The following is a 15018-nucleotide window of genomic DNA, read 5'->3' as shown; positions in this document are numbered from 1 at the left end:
ATGAGTGGTTCAACATCAATCCCGTTTTCATTTTTGATTTCAACGGATATATAAAAAACTGCAAAAATTTAGACATATCTACCTTAAAATTCAAAGCGTTTTCAATATAATCAAGTTGAAGTTTCATTATGGATTTTTTTTTTTATGTACATGTTTTCGACAAGACCTATTTATAACGAATAAAATTACAGTTGCTTCAAGGCAGTCGAGTTTCAAGGGTAAAACATTGAAACCTAAGACGTTTTGAAGATTACCAGATTTACGAACTTGAGTCATCGTACAGTAATAATAAAGCATAATAATAATTCTTTGTAATCTTGACGGAGTTAAATGAAACAACTCCGTGGTTGAACATTTTCTTTAAATTCCAGCAGATGAAAATGATGAAATTGAGTAATGTCGTGGTAAAACAATAATTAATTGACATAACTTAATTTATCACATGCATGGACGAATAGTTTAATGCATAAATAATTTACAATGCAGATTAAGTCGAGCAAAAACGAAGGTAAAAAAAAACCAAAGACACTTACTGCAGCAATTAATGTTCAGTTCTATTCATTTACAGTATGTGTAATCCAATTGAACGAAGTTCAAAGCACCTGATGATTAATTACTAACACTTACATGTATATTTAAACGTTTAATTAATCATGTTAATGGTGGAATGTGTAAAATTCTACCTATATATCAATATATAGGTCAAAAGGAAGTAAATAAAGATGATTGGCGCCTCCTAGATTTCACATCCAAGATAATAGGTAGAAGTAAATTTATTTTCTGCTGCCCTTGTAATTAGAAATCAAAATTGAAATAGTGAGAAATGAGTGTTGGCCATTGGTGTAGAAATAGCGAGAAATTTAGAGAAAACTCTCTGTGACGAGAAACATTTTCTGTGCCAAATTTAGCAAGGGGTGTTCTTCATTTATACTTTTTCGAAAATTCCGGAACCGTTGAGTACCCTTAAAAAATGCAATTTTTCTATCAAAAAAGCTGCGGCACCATATGTGTTTTGCAGTTTCAATTACACCGAAAGGTGTTGATAATTCAGATTTCGACATTTTTTTCAGTGGATCTTTGATAGGGAAAACGCAGAACCAAAAAAGGCTACCATTGAGGTAAATGAACCCTGCTGCTAACTTGTTAAACAATCGCATTTTGTTTTCTTAACGACGTTTTTTTTTTGGTATATACATGCATCCTGGTTTGCTGATTATTTGTTTCTGTTCACAGTCTCTGTATCTTCTTAAGGATTCAATAATAGTGTCAAAACACATTATTTGGTAAAATCGTGTTTTACCAGCATTATTTTATTGAATAGGCGTTCATCGATTTCAGTTATACCAATATATATGTGAGTCACCTATAGTTTTCAATCTGATTTTAAATGAATACTATCGTATTTAGAACTTGCTTTGCTGTGCCTGAAGGCCCCACTGCTGTATCAATGAGAAAGCGATTGATGCAATATATTTAAGGAAAAGACTTTGCTTTGTATATGTACACAATGTATATTGTTTACCAACAACGTATGTTAATTGGTTAATTTTGTCGACTTCTGAAGCCCAATCTTTTTTATTACTTTATATACTCTAATGATATATCAGAAAATTAAAACAATACAATAAACGTATTGCTAAGTTTTTTTTGATAGTATTCTACGTTTTGCTTGGTAGATTGTTGTTTGTCTTCAAATTTCTTGTCGTTTTCCAATTTTTGTCATGGTGTTGTCAGTTTGGCTTCGACTAAGAGTATTTATATCTCTTTGATATATTCAGCTCTTTTTTATATGCTTTTTGACTTGCTTTTTTGTATAGTAAATGTTTTTTGTTTAAATTACTCAGCTATTTAATATTATATTCATTACAAATAGTATGAAAGACAATTTTGGTTTCAGACTTGACATATTTGAATGTTGATAAAGAAAAAAAAACCTCTTACATGTCTTAAAAAGAAACGATATCTTGCATTTCAAAAGAATGTTATTTGAAAACAAGTTGTAATTGGCTTGCATTTTCCACCATTCATATTCAATACATGCCTGTCCCAAGTCATGAGCCTGTCCTTTACTGTTAGTCGTTGGTCGATGTATAACATACGTCCTTAGTTTATTGTATGGTACAGACTCGCCGTTGCTTTCCTCCTATGATTAGTTTTACAAATTTTCATGTCATATTTTCTGTTTATTTGGTAAATGAAAGATCATAATTAAAAGGATCATATTATATTTTTAAAATCCATATACATTTAGTTTGATTTGTACCAGCCCATAAATGAGTAATGTCAGTGTAACTTTTGAGTTTTGATATTTTGAAAGAGGCGTGTAGAGCATATAACATACCGATCGATTTAATGTGATTTTTTTATGTTAATTATGGATTTCATGTGGATTAAGTGATTGTATTTAAAAAACACATTCATCAAACATACAAGGCTTATAATATTGTACGGCAGACGTGTGTTTCGTCATCAAAAGGCTCATTAGTTACTCTTGAACTAAAAAGTTTAAGAGCCAAATACAAAACAAATAGAATAGCTTTCAGGACCACACACACCAAAGGTTTTTTTACCAAATACAACTTACTTAACAGTTGATATATAACAGGGGTAGACAGTCCTTGGTATTTTAAACAATGCAATGTTTCAAAATTGATTTCATACAAACATACGTTTATACAACATCTGGTAACTAATTAAAGCAAAAGGAAAACATCAATCTCAGACTTTATTATGTAATCAAAAACTAAAAAAAACGCAAAAGTTCAGCGAAGTTTGACGAGAATGCGACTTTTTAGCCTTTCTTACATATTTGTAACAAGTTTCATCTTCTCGTATATTCTGTCTCCCAATGGAAGTTTCGATAGATGATGTTCCCAGTTTTCTTCACCCGCTCCTCTACAGGAGAAACCATATAACTAATTATGAAAAAGAAAGAAAAAGAAATGTTTATCGTATAGTGAGTTTTATTTTAAATAACGAATGATGTGTTCGGCCTGTTAAAGTTTAAATAAATTACCCTTTATAATTTGTTCTCCGCCCTTATTATAGATAACAAATTAAGTTGATTAAGCAACAATTGTACGCTGATACAACAAAATTAAAAGGACAATGATGTAGACATACAATAGCCCATAGACAGCTAAAAGCTTATAAATGTATAAATATCTATTTCGTTCTAAACTCAAATTCGCTGAGAGACTTCAATTTTGATCCGTAGTTACATAATAATGTCTAAATGTATCGAGGGGGAATCGAAGAATGATATTCCATATTCCATGGTTCTAATGACTAGAGATACGAGTGACATGGCTGTATTTACATGTAGAACAACAAGTATTCATACATGTATTATCTTTAATAATTTCATACACCTTCTGACAAGGAGGATTTACATTTATTTGTTAATAATATATATGTAATGTATCCTTAAAATTCCTCTCAGTTGATTCTGTTATGTATATAAACCCATTTACGGACCCTTGATATGATTTCATAACGTATTATTATTCGTTATTAATACAGATGCAGTGAATAATGATCGGATGATGCACTAGGGCAGAAACAATTCATAAGATTCAGAAAGTTTCGACCCAGAAAATGGAAATAACACTATACATTTGTTGGATTCTAAGCGCTTTTCTTGATTTACCTCTATGAGGAACGAATAACGAACTATACATTATAGAAGTTTAATCAATAAAACAAATCCTGCTAATACTGTAAATCGCAATAATTTATTGATCATTTGAAATGTCACAAATGCCTGGTCCGCCAGTTTTCTATTGCAGGAATTTCAAGAAGTGGTATTTATCTTTAATATAGTTTTTGCATGTTATAGGAACAGTAGCAGTACAGATTGCTGCAATAGTGATAATAAGGATATTAGTGCAATTAACGACAGTGATAGCACTTATAAATGAATTTTCCAGCGTTTCGGACAGTTATAGAGGAAAAGTGTCTGTATGAACGGTTTGTAAATAAGGTATTGTCCAAGCAGGATTTGTTTGTAATCAAAATTGATTAGAGATAAAATATAGGCATGTGAATGTATCTCACTTTCTAACAGTCTTTTGAAGCGTACACACCAAAATTACATTTTTATAACAGATTTTATATTGAAAACATGTAGGCGTAGAATATTTTTGTATTTCTGAATTTCAGTTATAAAATTTTATACAAGTAAAAAGTGCATAGTTTGATTGAGAATGAAAATTTATTACCAAAGCAAGTTCTCGTGTTGTCTCTATGAGACGGTCTGTCGGAAGGTATTTTTACTAGAGAACACAGGTTTTAGAGCTTTTTTGACCTTCAAATACTATACGGTTTAATCTCTAGTTTTCCCTGAGCGTGCCTTGGTCGTTGGTACGTGGAGCAACCTTCTTAAGTTATTAAAAAAAAATAAGTGATTTATAAATGTATGGAAGTTTACTCAAACAATGTATATTATTTATAATATGTTGTTTATTTAAAATCAATTCTGACGTCCAGCGTAATTGACGGGGTAGTCGTCAAAACTGATTCAATTTGTATATTAATTATGGAAGCGTACAGGGTGTACATGTACGAAGGGTGTAGATCTGTCAGTCGTTAATAGAGTAAATACTATTGTTGATCTGGTTGTGTTAGTATTTGTTAATGTAGTTGATGTTGGTGATTTAATGTTAGTAGCATTAGTGTTTGATTGGGTAAATTCACTTTAAAACGACAAATACCCTTCTTTCCCCAAGAACTTTGAAAATGTCTATCTCGATTTCTTTTTTTCTGCGTTGTTCGAAGATTGCAGCAGCATAGTTCGTCCATTGAAATTCAACTTGTGCTTGTGTCATACCTGTATTAAAAGGTATTAACATTTAATGGATGCACTGAGTTGCATTGTACAAACTTAAAAGAATGAAACATTACAGAATTGATGGCCTCAAAAACCAGACCATGCTATGATAAGTAGAAAAAATACATGAACAACCAAACAAAAGCCACAAACCAACACGACGAAAATTTGTGATTTACATGAAACCTAACATAAAGTCCTTGTCTTAAGTCATCTGCTCATATAAAAGGGTTCTCCTTGCTCTTATAAAGGCATCCGCGGAGTTAATTATGACAATTAAAACTTCTGGGAATAAGTTCCGTTTGGTGAACCGCAGAAAACCAATATGTTGCTTTTTGAACTGTTCATATCCGTGATCATCTGTGACATAGTTTTGTCATAGTGTCATATAAATCATGATCTACTTTTAAAGAGATGACTCCTGCTTCATGTTCTACTTGTTCTTAAACTTAAGTCTTAAACGATCCTGTTGATCTCACATTATCTGTCAATTTTCAGTCATATTCAGTCTTTATTTCAATTTGCAGACTGCAGTAGATTTCAGACAATTTGTTGAATAGAGACAACAACCCGATCAAAAAACTAAAGTAGTGAACATGGAGAAGCTCAGTACTTTTCAGTAGCTTTTTAAACAATTCATTATTATGTTGATGAGTTCAGGTAAATACCAACAACTGATCAGTTTGACCATAGACTAACAAAATCTTCATTGTCTGAAAGATAATTGTTTAACAGCCCTATATTACCATAAGACCTTCACTTATGATCAAAAACCGAACCGTGCACATAACGCGGATCACCAGAGATGACTTCTGGATTTTTCATTTTCTAAAAGCATATTATAAAACCTATCTTCTCATATTTTATCTCATAGATTTCTTTCTATGCACAAACAAACGTGATTTTTTCATGAACAATTTGGGCAATTTTGCACGACTTATAGCTTGACAAATATAACGTTGACTCATACCTTTTATTATATTATTGAAAATAACAATTCTTACGTTATGGATAAAGAAAACACCAGCAGTTTGTGTTTGTCAACTTATTTGATGTTACGAGCTTTAATTATTTTAATTGTTTAAAAACATTATATCGTGTAATATCGTGTAGTAACAAAGAATTCGCAGACTACAACATTGAGAAGGTCCATGGAAAACGTTTATTTACTAAACAATATTGATTTTGCAACCAAAACATCAACGGCACACAAAAAAGCCCTGAAGTACCGTATCGGATTAACAATCATAAATGAGATTTAGTTCAAGGATCTATAATCGCTTTATCTCATGCCGTTTAACTAAATATTATATATTGCCGTACTTAAGAGTTGATATAGTTCAATCAATCAGTTACAAAAAATATTATGTAATAATCAACTATTACAATAAGCGCAATTAAGTATAAAACGTATCAGTCGTTTTTCAGAACTGCAGATAGTTATCAAAGGTACCAAAATCATAAATTGGAGATATCAACAAATTTACATTACCATATTTCGCCAGTGATATTTCAAACCATGCGACAAATTTTCCAGATAATTTGCTTGGAGCTGGTACTATGTGCTCTGAACGAATGCCATACAATTGTGCCAACCATTCTAATCGGGTAAGAGGTGTACAAATCACAGGATATGGACCCATCTTCATAATATCAGAAGTAACTGCATTTACAACTGATTCATCTTGTACCTCTAAAACTAAAAGTAAACACAGATTTTTATTTTCATTTTTCTCTTTACTGCTACATCCAAACAAATGCATCTAAATAATATCTACGAATGCGAACTTTGAACAATTAATATTTGATAATTTGAATACTACACGATAACACATGCTCGTATGTGACGATTCTACTTTTTTCAAATTAAATTTATCAGTCCCACGTACAAATTATTCTCTTTACTTTTCAATACTTAGTCTTCTCATCTGTACGCATATATTTAGGCAATAACAATAACAAGCAAAACAGAAAAAAATGATTAAAACCGCACCAAAGAGTGTCTACAATGAACCAACATATCTCCTAAAACTAACCCTAATATTTAGGCACTGTAAGGGACGATAAATAAACTAAACAGAGTTTCAATGTCCCCCTCATTGCACATATTTTATCTTTCCAATGTACAAGGACAATAACTGAAAAAAAGATAAAATGCATAACTCTTTAAAAATATATGATCAGCACTATTTACGACAGCGTTAAAGACATTGCCGACATAAATCTATGAAATACGTTTCATAACATTCTGGCTAGATTTGTACAGATGAGAGCGCCAACAATGCAATTTGCTATAAAATAAATTTTTCCGAGAGGCTTTATTCTTTTGAAAATAATTGATCGGCACCGGTTTTTTAACTTGTAATATACATTGCTAATATAAACCTATAATATGAATGTCATAAAATCTGACTTAAATTGAACTTGAAAGCGCTGACAATGCAGTTATCCATATAAGCAATATTTCAAAGCTGTAAAAAACTCTTTTAAAAATACTTGATCGGCACTTATCTTCGAAATTGTCAAAGATACTGATGATATAAACTTGCAAAATTATCTTTATAAAATCGGACACATTGTACACATAAGAGCTCACACAAGTCGGTTTTCTATATAATAAATATTTCAAAGGGACAAATATAACTCTCTTTAAAAATGATTGCTCGGCACTGATTTTCGAACTCGTCCATAACATTGCAGATAAAAACCTATGATATGTGTGTGATATAATAGTGCAAATGAGAGCGCCAACATTGAAATTTTCGATATAACTAATGTTTCCAATGGGCATAACTCTTTAAAATAATTGATCGTTATTGGTTTTTGAACTCTTCCAAGACATTGCTGACTCTAATCTATATTTATGTTTCATGAAAATACGGAAAGAATTGTACACATGAGAGCGCTAACAAGACCGGACGGACAGAAGCACAGACAGACGGACGGTCAGACGCCGGCATTTCTATGTCCCCCGTAATGCGTTTCGCAGGAGACAATTAAAGACTAGCATTTTTGTTTGTATTCGACAACCAGAATAAGGCAAATTAAAATGACGAATAAGTAAACCTTCTCATTTACCAAATGGCATTTGTCAGTTGTCAATATATAAAATTTAGAAGCAACACGATATTCTAATGCACATAACCCCGATTTCTTGAAGGTCTTAAAGTACATTTAAAATGAAAACATATACATAACCATAAAATAACAATTACTAGTAAAATGTATCATGTACAGTTAAAATAAATATGTTGTGTAACACATATCCTGTAACAGTCTCAAAAAGTAAAATCGAAAAAATACTGAACTCCGAGGGAAATTCAAAACGGAAAGTCCCTAATCAAATGGCAAAATCAAAAGCTCAAACACATCAAACGAACGGATAACAACTGTCATATTCCTGACTTGGTACAGGCATTTTCTTATGTAGAAAATGTTGGATTAAACCTGGTTTTATAGCTAGCTAAACCTGTCACTTGTATTCAATTGACTTTTGTAAAACACGGCCATACAGAATTGAATAAATCACAAGGGTTACATGTTTACCAGTATTTGATCCGATATGTTATAAATATTTAATTAAACAAATATTGATAGGTAAGAAAATCTCAATCGGTGTATAGTGACTGTAGCACTACATGTTGTAGAGTTCACATAATATCGATCGTAAAAATTGTTTCCACAAAGTAGCTTCTTATTTAGATTGTGATATACAATGTAACTGATAACATTCAATCGTTTCCGATCGTCGTGACTAGGTATACAAACTAGAACACTATGTGTTAACCGATATCACTTTAACATGTAACAGTCACGCTCAACGTTGGATGCATTTACAGTCATACCAGTTAGTGTCAATTTGACGATTTATTTCATTTCAATCAGCTTTGGCTGACTCAAAAGAGACTTAATGTGTAGACTTCTACCAAATATTGCACTAAATTTAGTTTTCAACAATTGATATTAATAAATCGGCAAGTACAAAAATGGACCTAATCACTGTTTCATATAGTTCATGTCAGGGCCTTTTAATGCCGACTGTAAGATAAGGAGTTATCTCATTATTGACTGCCGTACGGTTGACTATGATTGCTAACATCCACTTCATTTCAACTTTGGTGGTAAGTTGTTCCATTTATCATACCACATCTCTGTTTTATGCTATTAAAGTACCCCTTTTAAGGTACGGTTGACCATACCGATTGCGGTATGTTTAAAGTTATAGAAATAGTTGAGCATTTTTCATTACCGATAATAATATTGTAGAGTACAGTAAACCATCTGAACCACCATTAGCCGACTCATCCGGAAAAATCAGATATCGAAAAAAAAATACTATGTATTTTTTTTTATCTTCCTGAGAAGGCAATTATCGTGTATATCGTGTATTTACATGTAGGAAAATCACTAATAAATATGTTCAACGAAGTACACTTAATGTATATATATTGTATGCAGACAACAAATCAAATATTCACTGAAATACTAAATTTCTTTAATCCACGAACATTGTTGCACTCGAATCCACAATAAGGCATATGTTCAACAACATACATTTTGTTGGTACGTCGTTGATATGTCTAAAACACTGCTGAATCGAAAAAAAAAAAACGAGAACAAAATATAACATGTGATTTATATACCTGATATCGTTTCGTTTTTAGATATGAAAATATGGGTCAGTTACTATTAACTAGTTTAAAAACATACTTGCAATAACCTTTGCTTCACCAACTACCTGAAAATATTGATAAGCACGTTCTAAAAAATTGTTTTCTTAACTTCATTATGATTAAATTGATGACTTTGATAACGGCGTATACATTTATTATGTAAACAAATTCATCATGTAGTAAATTTACAAACCGAATTCTTTTGTGGAAAATATGTTGCTTAAATGGAAAAAAGCAGATTTAGAAAATACTTATGCATATTAAGTATTTTTATCAGACCAAAACAAATATTTAGTTATAATATAATCAGACAACATCAACATATAAAACAAAAAAAAAACAAAGAGAAAAGGACAATTATAAAAGAAACAATCAACAAATTAGAGCTCCATCTGTAAAGAACAGAACTCATTACTCTTTTGTGGACATACGTTTTTTTGTTTTGATTTTTTGTTCTGTTTTTGTACCTCTACTTTGGCATGCTATTGTCAACAATGGATCTGTTATTGTTCATTCATCTTTTCTTTTGATTTAGTACTTACATTGCACTCGAACATGTTATAACGATAAACTTTATTATATTTGTGTTCTTTACCAGTCTTGTTTTAAGTCCTAATTTGTTTTCCTCTGCGTGAGAAGAAAGTTTTACTTAATTTATGTTTACACCGAACCCTCCTTCTGTGTCATTTTCTTTTTAATATTTAATTTGTTGATTTTTAGAATAATTGATACAATTACAATTACATCATGTCTCACCCGAAATTTATATTTTGCTCTGTCTGCAATGGCACAGCTAGCACTGTTTACGAATGATTCAACATCTATCCCGTTGTCATTTCTTCTTTCAATAGATATTAAAAACGGCAAAAATTGTGTCATGTCTACCTTAAAATATAAAATGATATAAAACATATTTCAGCTTACTGATTTATTGTTGATTTGTTGAATATTGAGTGCCATTGCAGTAGCAAGTCAGATCAAATGCATATGGTATAGATGTAAATGTACATCTTTTCGAACAAAGCTATTTGTGACCATTCAGTTTACTCTATTTTCGCAAAATTATATAAGTCGTCTTTCAACGTAGCACATTGAAAGTTGAAACGTATTGAAATGTTTCAGATTAACGTAGATTTTGAGTAAGTATAATGTATGTCAAACTAGTAAAATAATGTGTTTTCTTGGATAGTAGACTCGAAAAACGTTTTGTTAAAATAAAAATATATTTCCTATCTAATATTAATATAAAAAGTAAAATAATAAAAATAACGAAATTAAAATTGGAAAGTTCCTTGTCAAAAGGTAAATTAAGCAACCCAAACTCTAAATACTAAACAATTGTCATTTTCATGACTTTGTACAGCAATTTCCTTATGTCAAAAATGATATTGATGATATGTACGGTCAAAAGGTTGCAATGCATTAATGTTTTATACTATAGAATTATTCGAGCATAAAACGAAAATAGAATTCACAGTTAAAAATCACTAAATTTAATGCAAATATTTTACAGTTTCTTTTTATATGCCATACACCTATATGGAATACAAATAATATAATGATTAATCGCTATCAATCAAATTCAAATGTACTTACAATACAACGGTAAAATGATTCAAACTATAAAATTAATATCCATGTTTAGACTCTTCCGAAATATATTGTCTATGTTTAGATTATAAGAAAGAAAGATAACTCTAAAACAGAATTGAATCATGATAAACTTATCTTATTACCCACGTCAAGACCGTTGATCAAGAAGGCGTATTGTTTCTTGCAGTGAACTTCAGTGAATGAATTGTTTTTTAAATGATTTAGGAAACAATGAAACAACCAGTTTTCATGAGGAAAATCACATGCTTGTTATAAGAAGTTATGGAGTTGAAAAACATTTTTTTGTAGTTTCATTTTTGTTATCGCGATCGATCGAAAACAAATACAAAAATGATTAAAACAACTCAATTACCTCACAAATTCAAATATATATCTAGAGTGATTCTCCCCATGGCACGTTTATTAAAAAAAAGTATTAAGTGTGTGTTTTAAGTAAAATTAAAGTTATTGATATAATCTAAAATACATTTTTAGAATAAAATTGATGCTATCTTTTTACATAATTTTCTATGATTCTATTCTAAATATCGAATATCAAGACCAGAGGCGAATAAAACCTGGTGCTAACTGGTAAACCTTTTCTATGTTTTTAGCTGTCTTGTAAATGCTCGTTTGCTAATCATTTTTTTTTACAGTTTCACTATCCACCAAAGGGTTCAATACAATTGCAAAACAAGACCAGAAAATTGTAAAATACAGTCTTTTAACGACATAACTTACTTAAGGTTTCAATTCAATATTTTTTTATATCGATATATTTTATTTGTGCATCACATACATTTAAAGTTTCATACCTTTTTAAAATCTTCAAAATATTAAATGTTTTAACTTATTTTAATTGTTGCCTTATGTTGAATACATATCAAAAAGAAATATGATGGAGGCAAGAGTACCTAATATACATTCAAACTCGTCAGTCGAAAAAAAATCTAATTACGCCATGGCTTCAAATGAAACAAAAAGTCAAACAGACAAAAAAAGTACAAAAACACAGCATATTGAATCAAAAACAGCACAACACGAAACCCACCAAAAACTGAGAGTGATCTCAGGTGTTCCAAAATAGTAACCAGATTCACGCCACATTTGTCACCCGTCGTGTAACTTATGTTAGAACAAACCCAGTGGTAAGTTTAATTCAGTAGGTCGAATTCAGCAAAAGGGGACGGGGTTGTTATATGCTGTCATCTGTGAAATGGACATTCGACAAAAATTTACGATAGGACCATTTCTAATTCAACACTTGGAACTCTCTCAGATCAGCAATACTCTATTAAGGAAATCATGAAAAGAATAACCAGGCCTTGTAAATCGTATTTACAAGGCAATTTATACTCTATAAGCATATCCTGCTGTATTGTTGCTACCAGGAAATTGGAAGTTCACAATTCAGAAGCTGAAATCAACTCTTTCTTTGTAAATTTTTTTTTCGACCGACCATCATTGACAATTTCTCGATGTAAGTCCAGATTCGATGCAGACTGAACTATTGTATGCTTTATCTCAAGTTCGATGGGATAGGTGAGTTCAACTAAATAATAATTTATTTTCTATATAGCGGAAATTGAGGTCAAAAGATACTATTTTCTTCTTTTCTTTTATCTTTCAAGTATGAAGTCATCCTTATATAAAAATAGAAACAAGTTGGCAAAAAAGAGGAGCATAGTTAGTTCCAATTGGAATGTCCATTGCTTGATGAAAACACAAATCCTAAAAACATCACAAATATGTTGTCAATTTAGAATTCATGCATCGTGGTAATGTCTGTTCAAATTACATTTTTTTCGATACAGATTGATTTTTTACACAGTGTAATTTATCTCTCCGTAAGATGATAATAGCTACGTGTATTTACGTCGGCCATTTTCTATTTCATGAATCAATACAAGACCAACTCTTTCAATTTGTCTTTTAGTTTTGAATTATGAATACTTTTATTCGATAATTAAAATTAAAGAAACAAGAATGTGTCCATAGTACACGGATGCCCCACTCGCACTATCATTTTCTAATTCCAGTAGACCGTGGCATTTAAACTAGAATTATCCTGTCATAAGGAACATGTGAACTAAGTTTCAAGTTGATTTGATTTCAAGTTAATATTACATTTAACAAACAATTTAATCTTAAGCGGGTACAATCGTGTTTTATGTTCAGTGAACCATGAAATTGAGTTTAAAACTCTAATTTGCTATTAATATTAAAAAGATCATATCATAGGTAACATGTGTACAAAGTATCAAGTTGACTTGACCTCAACTTACACAAAAACTACCTTGACCACAATTGTTACCAAAAACTGTCAGATGAAGAGGGAAATACGGACGAAGGACAGTATGACGAACGGAAGGACGAATGGTAAGACGAACGAACAGACGCACAGACTGAAAAACAAAATTCCCCTGTGTTGGCCATACGAGTAAATATCATTTAAAGCTTAAGATGTATTTTTATGTAACCGTTTGTATCAACTGATACGTTATGCTCGTGCCTATTCACAATATACGGACTTGATTTACAGGAGTGCTCCTTACGCAGAAATCGACCTCACTGACAATTGGTATAAGGAGGAAAGATTAAACATAACACTCCGTAAAGTTATGGACGACATCAGAAATTGGTTGATCCATACGATGTTTCTGTGTCTATCTTATGATATTTTTTCCACGTCTTAGATTGTGGTTGAAGATCTTTGTCGTCTCTCTGCTAAGTACTGAACGTGACCTAATCCTAAATATGACTGTTTTACCGAGTGTGAATTTGCATTGCTATACGACGTGTCTCGGTATTTTATACATCCCACACTCGTGTATTTATTTTGATGTTTCTGATATGGTTTTCAATCTGATATTGTCTTATCGTTTGTAGTCCTAATAATTAAATAATAGCATTTCAATACCGTCATTGCCATGCTAATTGTTTGCACTGGTATTGTGAAAATAATCCCATGGAGTTCAAGGTTACACATTTGATGCATACGTACGGTTTCCATGCTGTTTTGACTGTTATATAACGTGTTTGTCCGTTTCTCTGCAATGATTTTTCCCGCCCAAGTAAGTGATGTTGTCATTTTAGCGATATTTTATGACATTGTCATATACGCGGTAGGTTTGGCTCGCCATAAAATCAGGTTCAACCCACCATTTTTTTCTTAAATTTCCCTGTACCAAATCAGGAATATTGTAGTTGTTTTCAGATATATCGTTTTATGTGTGTTGGCACTTGTTTTTGTTGCACTTCAGTGTTCCTTCTGTTCCTTTGTTTTCACTTATAGTTCATGTGTTTCCCTCGGTTTATGTAACCCGGATTTGTTTTCTCCCTACCAATTTAAGACTTTTGAACAGCAATATGCGACTGTTGCCTTTATTTTTCATATCCGCTTGAAATTTAAAATTTAGAACATGGATTAAGTATAGTATAGACGAATGTTGTATTTGAGAACATTATCAAATAAGTGAAATAAGTGGATGTACATGATACAGTAGTGTTGATACGGTTAAGCGTTACTTGATAGTTTCTACACTACTATTACATGTATTAGATTTAGAACAGATAGTCAAAGGAGAAGAAATGACCGAGGTGACTTTTTCGGTCTATTTAAATGTTCCATATGTTACATTTTTAATACTGTTTAATAAAAGAGGTGGTAAAGATGAATACTGAATAAGGTTACTGTTAAATATAATCATGTTTTTATCCAGTTTGCTACAGACACGTAAAACTTATCGATGTTGTCCACTTGCTTTGTGATATGTCCAGTTGCAAGTAGTACATTCATATCGGAAATGTACATGACAAAATTAATCTAGAAATGGGTTGATATTTCAAAAGTACATGAAGTAAGAATCGAAAAAAAAAAATTGAAACTGTTTTAAAGGCGTGCGACATCAGACAGCAACAATT

The 15018-nt window shown here is 31.3% G+C and overlaps 1 protein-coding gene across 1 annotated transcript; it reads right to left on the bottom strand.

The window, feature by feature from the left end:
- Positions 1–2708: 2708 nt before the first annotated feature.
- Positions 2709–11177, bottom strand: LOC127723557 (uncharacterized). Its single transcript, XM_052230231.1, has 6 exons — positions 11098–11177; positions 10258–10386; positions 9539–9566; positions 6321–6527; positions 4713–4828; positions 2709–2915 (listed from the first exon to the last, which is right to left on the bottom strand). The coding sequence occupies exons 2-6, from the start codon at positions 10378–10380 to the stop codon at positions 2802–2804; spliced, it is 588 nt and encodes a 195-aa protein (XP_052086191.1). The 5' UTR covers positions 10381–10386; positions 11098–11177; the 3' UTR covers positions 2709–2801.
- Positions 11178–15018: the final 3841 nt, after the last annotated feature.

Source organism: Mytilus californianus, unplaced genomic scaffold (genome assembly GCF_021869535.1).
Source record: "Mytilus californianus isolate M0D057914Y unplaced genomic scaffold, xbMytCali1.0.p SCAF_13, whole genome shotgun sequence".
NCBI lineage: Eukaryota > Metazoa > Mollusca > Bivalvia > Mytilida > Mytilidae > Mytilus > Mytilus californianus.
This window is presented reverse-complemented; position numbering and strand designations above follow the sequence as displayed.

Bases quoted from the DNA above. Each gene is read 5' to 3' on its own strand.
- LOC127723557 (XM_052230231.1), bottom strand. From the start codon at position 10,380: ATGACACAATTTTTGCCGTTTTTAATATCTATTGAAAGAAGAAATGAC. The intron at 6,528-9,538 runs GTATGTTTTTAA...GTTTACTTTTAG, and splicing joins TGAAGCAAAGGTTATTGCAA to TTTTAGAGGTACAAGATGAA. The intron at 2,916-4,712 runs GTATTTGTCGTT...TTTCATAATTAG, and splicing joins AAGTTCTTGGGGAAAGAAGG to TTATATGGTTTCTCCTGTAG.